The 13,583-nt window shown below is 38.9% G+C and overlaps 1 protein-coding gene across 17 annotated transcripts in view; it reads right to left on the minus strand.

Moving 5' to 3' along the window:
- The window catches only part of LOC127617679 (calcium/calmodulin-dependent protein kinase type II subunit gamma), a 94,053-nt gene that overhangs the window by 52,798 nt on the left and 27,672 nt on the right, over positions 1-13,583 (minus strand). For all 17 annotated transcript variants that reach the window (XM_052089709.1, XM_052089707.1, XM_052089708.1 and 14 more), the window contains exon 3: positions 1,591-1,650. In XM_052089709.1, coding sequence (XP_051945669.1) covers positions 1,591-1,650 — 60 coding nt within the window. The remainder of the gene's footprint in view (positions 1-1,590; positions 1,651-13,583) is intronic.

The following is a 13,583-nucleotide window of genomic DNA, read 5'->3' on the forward strand; positions in this document are numbered from 1 at the left end:
TCTTCCAACAGGACAACGACCCCAAGCACACAGCCAAGATAACAAAGAAGTGGCTACAGGACAACTCTGTGAATGTCCTTGAGTGGCCCAGCCAGAGCCCAGACTTGAACCTGATTGAACATCTCTGGAGAGATCAGAAAATGGCTGTGCACCGATGCTCCCCATCCAACCTGATGGAGCTTGAGATGTCCTGCAAAGAAGAATGGGAGAAACTGCCCAAAAATAGGTGTGCCAAGCTTGTAGCATCATACTCAAAAGGACTTGAGGCTGTAATTGGTGCCAAAGATGCTTCAACAAAGTATTGAGCAAAGGCTGTGAATACTTATGTACATGCGATTTTATTCGTTTTTTATTTTTTATAAATTTGCAAAGATTTCAAAAAACTTCTTTCACATTGACATTATGGGGTATTGTTTGTAGAATTTTGAGAAAAAATATTAATTTAATCCATTTTGGAATAAGGCTGTAACCTAACAAAATGTGGAAAAAGTGAAGTGCTGTATACAATACTTTTTATGGCCTTAAATTTAAAAAAGAAAATGTAAGACATTTTAAGGACCCACAGGTACCCTGTATCAATTAGTGTTGTTACTGCAGTAAAAATAACTTACAGTTATTTATGAGTGACAGAGCACCACTGAATCTCTAATCACACAGGGAATCAGACTCATGATGTTTTTTTGTTTATCTGTTCTTCGAAATTTTTCAGGTATGTGTCTTCATAAAATATGAAGGTGAGTAAATTCATTTATTTATTTTTTTTAACTATTCCTTTAAATCGTCTGACATATATCAAGCAGATTTGGTAAAAAGTTATACAATTTTGACAGGAGTCATAAGAGATCTTCACTATACAAATAATTTAAATGGGTTTTCTTTTCTTCATTTTTTGCACTTGGTGATTACCCATCTACCCACAGTGTCCTATGTCCCACCCACCACCATCTTGAGAAATCTCCACCACCCACATTACACTGTCCCCCATGGCACTATACACTGCAAAAAACATTCTCATAGTGAGTTGTGTTGTCTAGCAGAATTAATTTTTTCCCCCACTGGTTATCAGCTTAAAGTAAACAAAACAAGTGAAAATATTTGCCAGTACCACAAAACAAAATACACTTTTATTCTAGATTCATTCTCTGGAAACAGGTCTAAACATCTTATGAAGTTTTACTTCTCTTGGTAAATTAATCTTGTTTTAAGGATATTAGAGACATTAACTGGAAAGGCAAAAACACAAGATAAAATGACTGCAGTATAAGAGTTATTTCCATGATTTTGCATAAGGTGGATGTTTTGTCTGTGTGATCAGTCATATCAGCCCCATCCTTGCTCAATCCATGCAAATAAACTTGGGCTGACTGCAACTAGCACATTATTATGTGTTACTGCCCATCCACACACATACACAATTGTCCTCAATTATTGAAGAGATAAGGTGCAAATGTGATCAAGACACACTGCAGGCCGTACTTAAACCTGCATCATCCATATGAGCATTAAACCTCAACATGTCTGGAGCCCATGCAGAATATGACCAACACAGCTTTTGTGTGTTTGATGACCATGTGTGTAATTGAAACTCACCTATGTTGGGGTGTTTGAGGAGACGGCAGATCCGAGCCTCTCTGTCCAGTTTTTGATGATCTGAGGATCAGACAGAAGGAACAATTCAGCATATGAATCTGATATACACTGCCATTCAAAAGTTTGGGGTCACTTAACTGAAATGTTTCTCATGACCTTAAAAACCTTTTGATCTGAAGGCGTATGCTTAAATGTTTGAAATTAGTTTTGTAGACAAAACTATAATTGTGTCAACATATTAATTTATTTCATTACAAAACTAAAAATGTATTTAAAAAAAAAAGTTTTTGAAATGGATGACTTGGACAGAATAATAATAAAAAAGCAAATAATAAGTGCCCAGTATTGATGGGAAATCCTTCAATACTGTTTAAAAAGCATCCCAGGTTGATACCTCAAGAAGTTGGTTGAGAAAATGTCAAGAGTACATTTCTGCAAAGTCTATGCAAAGGGTGGCTACTTTGAAGATGCTAAAATATAAAATAGTTTTGATTTATTTTGGATTTTTTTTAATCACAACACAATTCCTATAGTTCCATTTATGTTTTTCCATAGTTTTAATGACTTTACTATCATTAAATGTGAAAAATAATAATAAAAAATAATGAGTAAGAGACCCTACATTTTTGACCGTTATTGTAACTCTCAACACAACACACTGTAATAATCTGTAAGAAAATATGCATGGGGCTTTTCAAACTTCAGGCCTGTTTGCACCTGATATTAACATTCTACTCCAATGCTAAATAGAAGCATTTTTACAAGCGGTCTCAGACATTGACACCCCAATACATATGATATACAAAACACAGAACATGTGAATACCAGAAAAAAACAGGGCCTGTGATACTGTCAATGCAACATATCCTCTATATCAGGCCTACTGCCCTATTCTAATTCAGAATATAGTTAATGACTGTGTATGTATTAAATGTATAAAAGAGTGTATGTAATGGGCATAAAGTAAAGATGTCCACTTTATACACTATAAAAAGGAGTCAAGATTAATGTAACTACCAATAATGAAACAACAAGCATCAATCTCTAAAAGGATACAAGGTCAAAGCCTCTTTGAGAAATCTTTGGAGAGCTTTATGGGAGGGAAATCAAACGCACGTTACACCTACCGAAGGAACCACTGTGTGAGTGTGTGCACACACGTACACGCACAAACTGCTGCTGCAGCAGAAATATGTCACACACTAAAATCCACTTGTCCATTGTACACTTGTGATCGGATTTTCCAAGATGGTTGTTAATACCAGGTATGAAAATGTAAGATTTAATTAGACAAGAGACACCATTGCTTAGACATAAAGATGCGCATTTAATAAGTTTTCTGTCTTGTCTATGTCAGTGGCCTGCAAACAGTTTTGTTTCTTTATGGGAGTGCTGCAAATGATCTCAGGGCATCTCAAGAGGTGCTTTGAGATTAAAGCTTGTTAAATGCAGCAGCACGCATTTTATTGTGCATGATTGTGAATAGCCTATATACTGTATGAATCAGATATAGGTGACTGTAAACATTTGCTGGTAATATTGGGTCAAATACATTAATATGTATGTGTAATACATGTATGTCTTGTATGTATTTTGTTTTCTTTTTCCTCCTCTTTTCTCCCCAATTTGGAATGCCCAGTTTCCAATGAGCTCTAAGTCCTTGTGGTGGCGTAGTGACTCAATCCTTGTGGTGGAGGACGAATCTCAGTTTCCTCCACGTCTGAGATGTCGATCCATGCCTCATCACATGGATTGTTGAGCGTGTTACCACGGAGACATAGCGCATGTGGAGGCTTCACGTTATTCTCCACACTCAACTCACCACGTGCCCCACCGAGAGAGAGAACCACATTATAGCGGCCACAAGGAGTTTACCCCATGGGACTCTACCCTCCCCAGCAACTGGGCCAATTTGGTAGCATAGGAGACCTGGCTGGAGTCACGCACTGGAATCGAATTTGCGATTCCAGGGGTGGTGTCAGCGTTTTTAATCACTGAGCTACCCAGGCCCCGTATTTTTCTTTTCTTATCTTTATGGACCTTTTTTTGTTTTGAATGGAACAAAATGATAGGCTTTGCCAAAACTGTTATACAGTTTACTATAAACAATGGTTTTAAAACGTAATTATGCTCAGGAGAAATACAATACAAAATCAACATGCATCGTGATATATCGTATCGTGGGTTTGTAGGTGATACCCAGCCCTACTGTACACAGAGGTTAAATTCTCTAAAGTGAACAAGAGCTCACACTTAAGAAAACAAAAAAGAATACTAAAGTGAATAGGAATAGTATGGATGGAGGTGAGGAAGTCTAGTCTGAGGTAGATGGTCCCGTAGTGTTGGTGTATGTGTGTTGCTATGTTCTATCTACAGTAGACTACTGAAATATTGGTTTCGTGACAGCACTACTCTGTGGTATGTAGAGCGTGAATCCCCTCTGACAGTCACTGAGAATAATTCTTAGAAATCATAAAACCCTGAAACTAAAGAATCAAACATTCATTTAAAAACCATTAAACTATCACCTGGGGCCAGATTCACTAAAACATTCAGTTTCTAATTTAAGAAAAAAGTTAAGAATATTTTGTATTCCTGAATAAACTCCTTAAGAAAGTTTGGATCTTTTTTTCTTTGAGATTGTTCTTACGAAAAAACGAAAGAATTTAAAAAAAAGTTTATTCAAACAGATGATGCATATAGCGCTCTCTTTCATAGAAACATAACAATAACATTAGAAATTTGGGCATAGTGGAGACAGCCTCAACCACCCTTTCCCATTTACCCACCTCTTACTTTCTGACGTGATATTATTATCAAGCTTCCCAAGAAGAACTTTTTCCTTGCAGTAATTCCCTCAACAAGAACTTTTTGTCTGCTAAAGTTTTTGCTTCTTTTCTTTTCTTCCATGTCAAATTAAAAGTTAACAAATTGTTAGCAGCAAGTAAATTCTCCCATGATGGTTAATGTTGTTAAACTAACACATCTCATGCACTTTACATTTAAAAACATTATTGCAAGGTGCTTGCTACTTAAAAGAAAAAAGGTTAATAGATCCATTTATCGTTATGATTTACCAGTGTTGAAGTACTGAATTTGTTGTAGACTATTAGACACGGCAAGCCTATGAGCAGACTGATCAGACAATGTCTTTTTGTTCATATGAAAATAAATATGTTCTTAAGAAAATATTTGAGAACTTCTTTAGAATTTTTCAAGAACTGCACTTAGGAACACTCTTATGAACTTATTATAATTTATCCTAAAAAAAATTCTTAGAAATTCTGCACACACAGAACAAGTTGTGTTTTTATTATTTGCTGCCATTTTCATGTGATTCATCTCATTAATACAATTACTGCATTGCAAATCAAGCTTGATGTGGAACAAAGTGAAAAACACAGCTATCTGATGCAACCGATAAAGGCTTCTAGAAACAGAAATGGTTTGAGTGAACACATGTGACACGTTTTTCTCTTCTTTCCACTCATGTTCCTTTTTTGTAATCTCTTGCTCTTTTCTATCCCATTACTACAGAGATAAATAAATGATGTGTTGTTCATCTCTAAAATCCAATTGGGCTAAGTGCTGCTTTCTCACAGTGGTTGGTCCATGATGTCATGGAATTCACTCTCAGAGGGAGAAAGAGAAAGGAAGGCTGAAACTCGCTGCTATAAAGAAGTAAGTGAAATACCAACAGGTAAGAGTCCTGAGACTGGATCAGCATAAATCTTTGATACCATAATGACAATGACAGAACATGATCAACTGATTCTAGATCAGCCAATGATGCTAAAAATGTTGTAGACAATAGCAAGGTGTTCCAAATTAAAGCAACTGACGTCTGGTGAGTGGTGTACTTCAGGGGTCCTAAAATCACAGTAACTCAAGTGGCTTATTGCTTTTATTAAACAGCAACAGTAATATTATAAAAGACACCAAAGTTTAATACATATTTACATTAATGAATCATATATTTTGTAATAAATAATTCTTCCACCTACATCCAATCAAAGTTTAAAGTTGGAATTATGCGTTTTATAATTTTCCATTAACATGGATTGGTGTTCGAGCACAGAGCACATTTGGAGTTAACTTTTCTTTGCAGGTGCTCCTTTCAACTTCCTTGACTCAACAATAAAAAAATTAAATACATTTATTTATTTTATGTCTAGTAATGGCTATAGTGAAAGAACTGCTATAGGCAAGTCGATACAGGGACACATGAGTAAACAGTTGAATCATGGGCCAGGCACCTCAAATGCACCCATGGAGTGTGTTTATCTTTGTGGTCAAATTTAACACTGCTGGTTTTATAGAGATAAACACACATGTAAAATTAGAAGAAAGTGTGAAAAGGGGAAGGAAATGTAACTGAGCCGCTGCCTGATACATTGGTGCCTTAAAAGTCACAATACAACACAAATAAACCATTACAGTATATGCATATTAAAGTTGTGTATCATGTAGCTAAGATAAAGCTTTCTGAGAATGTACTCACCCTCATGTTGGGTGCATGGCTCTTTTTAAAAGCAGGATGACACAAGCCTCTAAACAGACAGTGAGGTTACTCTGAAATACAGACCGGATGCATTTTACTTGTGTTTAAAGACCCTTTTAAACGTTATGTTGGCCAGTCAGTTATAAATATGCCAATCCATCTAAAGGTGCACTATTGCGCATTTCACAGAACCATGATGGGAGAACAGACAGACAGACACATGCAGACCGGGGTCTCTTTTTTTGGTGGGGGGGTGCTCACTCTGTGCCATAAGTGAGATAAAAAAATTTTAACAACATAATTTTCCTTAAGTAAATGTCAAATAAGTTAGTCTAATTGTTATGTTTTTGTTTAGCATTCAAAACCTTATCACCTATTATAATATGATAAAATACTGTATTATCCTTTCAGAAGTTGCACTCAAAATGATCTTGACTGCATGCAGAGACATATAATAAGCCACTCAAGGCAACGAGCTGCATAAAAGCCAGTATGTTCACATTCTCTACAAATCAATGTCAGGGTTAGACAGGGCTCACGTGACATTAAATAGATGTGTTAGAGAGATTGGATATATGAGTATAGAGAATGAGGGGTTGAATGGAGGTCTTTTCTCAGCAGGTGAATTTTAGCACAAAATGCCAGCCACCCTCCAGGAGGAGTCTATGAGATCAGTACATGGTGTCTGGGCCAAGATCAGGCTGTGGGTAGCTTTCCAGTTTGATGGATTTATCATAGCCTTAGCAGCCTAAACATCCAACTGACCCCCAGGAAAAAGAGAGATGTAACTTCATCAGATAAACTTCAGTTTTACAAAAACACACTGTGGGACAGTCTAAAGGAGGGCTGGGAACACAGATCTTCTCCAACAGGTTTGTTTTATTCAAACAAAGCACGGGTTCCACGGCCACACCGCACAAACAAACTAAAATAACAATCAGGCCTCATGGCCACACAGTGAGACAGTCTTTCCACTTTATAGCAACAGCCACACCAAGCTTGTGTTCGGTCTCACGCTCTCTCCGGACGGGAGCTCGACCACGACTGCCACATATCCCCAACGCCCGACTCAGGCCGGTCTATCTACCACCCCCCCACCACCACCATTTCTAGAAAGGAAGTCGGCGACAGCCACCTGTGCCTCGGTCTGTGGACCACCTTCAATTTAAAGGGCTGGAGAGCCAGATACCACCGATCACTCCCCTGACGTCACGATTCCCCGCCATCAGCTATATCCGGCACGCGTCTCGGAACCGTTGGGAAAAGGCAAACGGGCGGTCGGTCTTCCCCAGCTTCAAGGTCCAGAACAGCTTGCGACACTGTTCCGGGGTACGACCCACCCGCTTCAGGATAGACTTTTTTAGGTCATCGTAGGCCAGGAAATTAGCTGCTGGTAATTGTTGGGCCGCTTCCCCGTAGTAGTGGGAGGAGCCTGGCCACCCACTAGTCACGCGGCCAGCCCCAGACAAATAAACTGAGGAAGGCCTTGGCATCGTCCTCCGCACCCATCTTCAGGAGGGGAGGCAGTTGGCTGCGGTGATCCAGGGTCACCTCTTGCTCTCTCTCCTGGCCGAGGAGGCTCCAGATTGCAAGCCGGTCCTCTGCTTGAGCTCACAGGATCTCGAAAACCATCGTTCCTGGTCTTGGTGTAGCTCAAGCAGGGATTGCTGGTTGGACTGATGCAGGCTGGCAAGGGACTGGGAGATCTTGGCCAGCTCGGAGGACTCCATGTGGCGTACTTCGAATCCAGGTTTCGGCAACAGTGTGGGACTGTCTAAAGGAAGGAGGGCCCGGAACACAGATCTTCTCCAACAGGTTTGTTTTATTCAAATCTATCTATGTGACAGTTTATCTGACCAATAGTGATAGTCTAGCTAGTTAGCTAGCAGACTTTGTCTGACTGTAATGTCTGTATCACAATAAAACTAGTTTAAACTTCGAGACAAGGCTTTTGTCAATCCAAAAGTTCCAGTTGGTGATGCTAGTGTCACAGAAACTAAACACATCAGTTTTAAGATCTATTAGTCTTCTAGTTGTTTTTCAACCCACCAACTAGGCGAATTTTAAAATATGTAGCCTAACTTTACACATCCCTAGTAAACACATTTCCTTCTCAAACACCAGCACCATAGTCTCTTTTAAGTTTATCTGTATTGTTTAATAGATATGTGGCTGTTCTTACATAAAACTAGGCTCTCTAAGTCATGTTCCTCATCAATTCAAGCATGGCTGCTCATTTCTCTATCTAATGATCATCCCACATCTCCATGGTGCACAACCCCCCTCTCCTTAGCACCCCTGAGACTTGCCCTTGTTGAAGGCTTTCCACTCATTCTGTCCCGCTTGCCTAATTTTTTCATCCTCTGTTGGCTCATCAACGCTGACCTTGGTATCCTCTGTTTACAAATCATGGGCTAAAAACCTTCTAGGACTATTCACTGTCTCGATCTCTCTCCCTAACTCTTTTTTGCAGGTCAGTTCTTCAAATGCTAATGTAACAGACACAGGCACCAGTGTGTTCTCATCATCTCGACTCATTTGTCGTGACCATGCCTGCATCTGACATGCCCTGCCACAAACTTTCCCACCCCTTTTCTGATGTGCTCTTGTTTCCCTAATTAGTTATTACCATTCAGCTGTGTTATTTCTGAACTACATCAAACCTATCTTACTTCTGTAATGTGATTTCCAAGTGAATCAGGATATTCGAAGGGCGGGGTCTATTCATTTGGAATCGCATCTCATACCAAACCTGAATGCAAGTTTGCTAAAACAATAAACTTGGCTATTAAGTAACAACCCAAAAGGCATCAGCCATAATTTAAATTTGTTTCAGAGGCGGAGCAAGTTATTATATTTTGATTAAAGATTACAAAGGCAAATAGAAAAAAAATACAGTGATTATGTTTTTGATTTTCAGTAAATGGTTAATGAATTTTCAGATTAGAGTTTGAAAATCTCCCATTGATTAACATTTTTAGAATGTTCAGGTTTCAGATTGTAACCAATGATGATGTCATCATTATAATTGCATACTTTTTTAACTCTCCAAATACACTGCAAAGATGGTGTCTTGTACACATGAGTGTCATGACAAAAAAAAGAGCAGGCAAAGAAGATCTGATTATGATTTAATTTACAAAGAATCAAAATCCTAAGCATTTACCCAGAAAAAATTGTCTCAAATTGGCCAAATGTCAACTGATTAATCGACCTGGTAGATTTCTACAAAACGCCTGTACTTCAATATTCTTTCTGATTCCAAGTGAAGACTCCAGAAAAAGAGAAATCACTATGATGCAGCAAATTTTCTCTGTCTCGACAGCAGGACACACACACACATACCACTGACCAGAGACTGAGATTCTGCCTCAAATTATCAACCAACCGCAAGCAGGAGCTGGAGATTATCCCTCATTGACTCTCTCACTCTCACTTACTCTATGTCTCGATTTGTCTCGAGTATGTCTGTGTTCTCGATTACCAGGGCTTACCCTTCCAGTTGAGAATGATATTCAGAAAGCAGGGCCTTCCACTCACTTGACCCAAGCTACAGCCACATCAGAGTACTTGGAATCAAACCTGAATGTGTGGAATTTATATTTTGGATACTTATAAGGCTGGACGGTATGACAGTGTATACAGGGCAAAGGTGGAAATGATACATACACGGCTATCAGGAGGCAGCACCACTTTATGTTAAGGTCATTATGGAGTAATGCAAAAACATGCGAAAACACAGAGCTTGTCATTAAGAGTAAGGCACTAGACAAAGCAAAGTTGTTTACAGTTGCCAAGACACATTGCAGCTTAGCACATTCATATTCTATTCAACTTACTTGTAGTTACAGGTGTGCACATATCAGCTATTTTACCACAACTTTAAAAGTGGCTAATCCAATTAGAATGTATAGTCAAAAATAGCGGTTTTATAATGTTTTGAGTCTGTTGATTTTAACTCGTGTTAAATACGTTTTTTCTTCACTCATGCAACTTATACATTTGTTCTAACCTTATCTTTTTGTTTGCATCAATAGTGTTCAAAATACAAAATAATCAAAATCAGATTAAGTAAATTTCATTGTTAAGTTTGTAATTCACTTGATTCAAAAACAGTTATTACCTCATAGTTACTTAATATATAAACATTTGTTGAATTTCATGAAAATATAACTATATTGTGATACACTGTTATCATGATATTTACATTTACATTTATGCATTTGGCAGACACTTTTATCCAAAGCGACTTACAGTGCAATTATTACAGGGACAATCCCCCCGGAACAACCTGGAGTTAAGTGCCTTGCTCAAGGGCACAATGGTGGTGGCCGTGGGGTTTGAACCAACGACCTTCTGATTAACAGCCCAGATTAACAGCCCTGTGCTTTAGCCACTACGCCACCACCACTCCTAAGTGTGTGATATAAAACTTATTATACCATTATGTAATATAGTCAACTCACCCAGCCTAGATACATATATAAACTTCTACCACCACACTCAGGGAGCGGTGAGAGCAGGACAGGGTGTGTTTGGAGTTGGTGTAAGACATTCTATTCTCTGGGGTAAACAGAGTGATTTGAATGGAGTGACACTGCTAGGAGGGACAGTCAAAGGAAATAGCTTCTAACTGGAACCAGATCCAGTCGCTTCTTATTAATGCAGCTGATTCAGAATGAAACAGGCCCTGCAACAGCAACAAAGCCTGAGGGAAACTGTGTGTGTGTGTGTGTGTGTGTGTGTGTGTGTGTGTGTGTGTGTGCACACGCGTGTGTGGGTGCGTGCATGTGTGTTATATACAAATATGGCGAAAATGTTTGTAAAATATAACAGGGAGAACAAAAAAGCGAGAAGATAAAAAAAAAATTTCGTGTGTATTTAATGAAATCCCATCCTCTACAACACTTTATCACAGTTCAGTATTAGTGGCATTCACACAAGAGTGCTGTGTGCCAAACAGCCCGAGAGTAAATAAAAATGACTAAGTCAGACAGACTCTCCAGTACTGCAGGAAAGCAGCAGGGTTTGATGCTTCGGCTCATACCAACGCGAATTCATACTGCCAAAATAAATAATGGAAACAACTTGCGATATCAAAGTATGTGAAAGCAAAGCACAGCCATGTATCAGTCTGTTCATCTAATTGAATCCCTGCAACTACAAAGAGAAAGACAGCTGAATTCCACTGCAGCCACCACACTAAGGCATTTGTTCTGCTGGTACTGTAGTGCTGTATTTAAATTGTGTATATCTGCTAATGGTTCATTTCAGCCTGATCTAATGAAATGTACATGATCTTGGCAATATTTTTGCAATTCAAAATGACATGCTGTATTATATGTTAGGTTGCAGTTTCCCAATGAAATGTCAAGCAGGGACACCAAAAGCAATTGAAATGATAAGAATCAGATGAGGATTTAAGGTGAATTTTTGATGGCTTTTTTTAAATGATTAAAGCATCCCTGCCTCCCTAACCTAAAACTTTAGCATGAACCTAACCAATACACAACAGATAAAAGAGAGGTGAACAAAACAGACATTCTTACTCTTAACCAAAGCCTAAACCTAACCTATAGTGCAGGGGTCGGCAACCTATGGCACGCGTGCCAGCATGAGCATGCGGAGGGGTAATCACTAGCACGCCAGCAATGTCGAGAGAGGAGTAGACTATTTCATTTATATAAATTCCAATTTATATTGCATTCCAGTCTATATCTTGATGTAATCCTTCCTCATGATCACGCAGCATGTTTTCATGAGCTAAATGGGAGGCCAAACAAAAAGTTAAAATGCGATGAGCCTGCAGTATACCAAACAGACTTGTGCAACGTGCGCACGCCATTCGTGCTTCACGAGACGGCAGTGCTTCACTTTTGATTTATCGCACAACAGTCCATGTTTTATTTGTTTTTGGCAACACGTAATATGGAAAACACCACTATTAATCCATAAGATTACCAACCCAGCATACAAAATTACATTAAATGCTTAAAAGAGAAAACATAGCTGAAACAATATTTATTTGCTGCACATATATTGCTGTTCTTTATTTGTACTTATCATTTTGTATTTATCAATCTCTTGTGTTTACCTCTCTTTTTGTTCTCTCATTTACTTATGTATTCTCTTTTTTTTCTTTTCCCTCAATACATCTGTAATTTTCTTCAATCTATAAAATGTCTTGTTCGTCTCTCTGCAAATAATAAATGCAATAAATGCAATAAAATAAAAATAATAAAATAGAGAAAACATTGACCAACATCGTGGGGTTCAAATATCTTCAAGTCAATTCAAAACATAAATGAAACCTGGAAATAAAAGTTAAAGGATTTTGCAGGTGCGATTCACCGAAAAGGGCTAAATAGTTGATCGGCTTGTGATGTGTGAATGGCTTGCACTCACACTTTTAAAAGTGTTTAGTCTCCCATTCAGCTGATGACAAAATGTGTGTGATCATAAGGAAGGATTACATCAAGATTGGAATGTAGGTGCGAAAATTGTCTTATAAATAAAATAGCCCGCTCCTCTCTTGCTGTTACTTGCGTCCTAGTGATTACATGATACAATGACATAATATAAGAAATATTTAAGATTCCACACAATTTCGTGATTGCTAATCAAATAAGAAACTTTTTGACATTAACAGTCTTAACTCATTTAGTACAAAAGGAGAGGTTTTCTTTCATTAAAACACTTTCACAAGATGCTCTGTGAAAATTCACACGCATCTTCATGATTATATTATAATGATCGGGTTTTGCTCAAATTTTCACTCAAACGGTTATGCTGATAATATCATGTGGAGTCGAGGGAGTGGTCGAACGCCCATCTGTGGAGAGAGGAAGCGGTACGGAGGTTCACCTGAGATGAACTGCTGGTAATTATGGTTTCTGTGTTTGCAGTGAATGGAGGAGATAAGAATGGCCCAGTGCACAGAGAGAGCGAGAGGGGCACACAAGAGACTGCGTGTCTGTAGCAGAGTGTTTAAATGATTGCTGAAAAGCATAACTTTATTTGTGTGTAAGCTGAAATGTGTTTGCTGTTTGTTGATAATTAAAACCTGACGTGGATTGTGGAAACCGGCTCCTCTCTTATCTGCCCGACAAACTAACCTTGTCACACTGGTGCCGAAACTTGGGATAAGGAAGAAGGATACGCTGATATGGAGTCATCATCGCTGCTGGAGGAAGTCTTCCAATACCTCGCCAGCATCCACCAGGCCCAACACCAGGCCCTAATGGATCTGCGGGTGGAACAGCAGCAGCATTTTGAGACACTCCCTCAAGGCCAAGAGGAGGACCAATGGGCATTGCAGAGCATAGTACCCCAATAGGGGGCATCCACCGTGACCCCGGCAGCAGCGACCCCCCATGTTATGCTTGCTAATATGGGGGTGCAAGATGATCCGGAAGAATTTCTGGAGCTCTTCGAAAATATGGCAAAGATCTGAAATGGCCACGGGCACAATGGGCCATCCACCTTCTACCGC

Source organism: Xyrauchen texanus, chromosome 24 (assembly GCF_025860055.1).
Source record: "Xyrauchen texanus isolate HMW12.3.18 chromosome 24, RBS_HiC_50CHRs, whole genome shotgun sequence".
NCBI classification, from domain to species: domain Eukaryota; kingdom Metazoa; phylum Chordata; class Actinopteri; order Cypriniformes; family Catostomidae; genus Xyrauchen; species Xyrauchen texanus.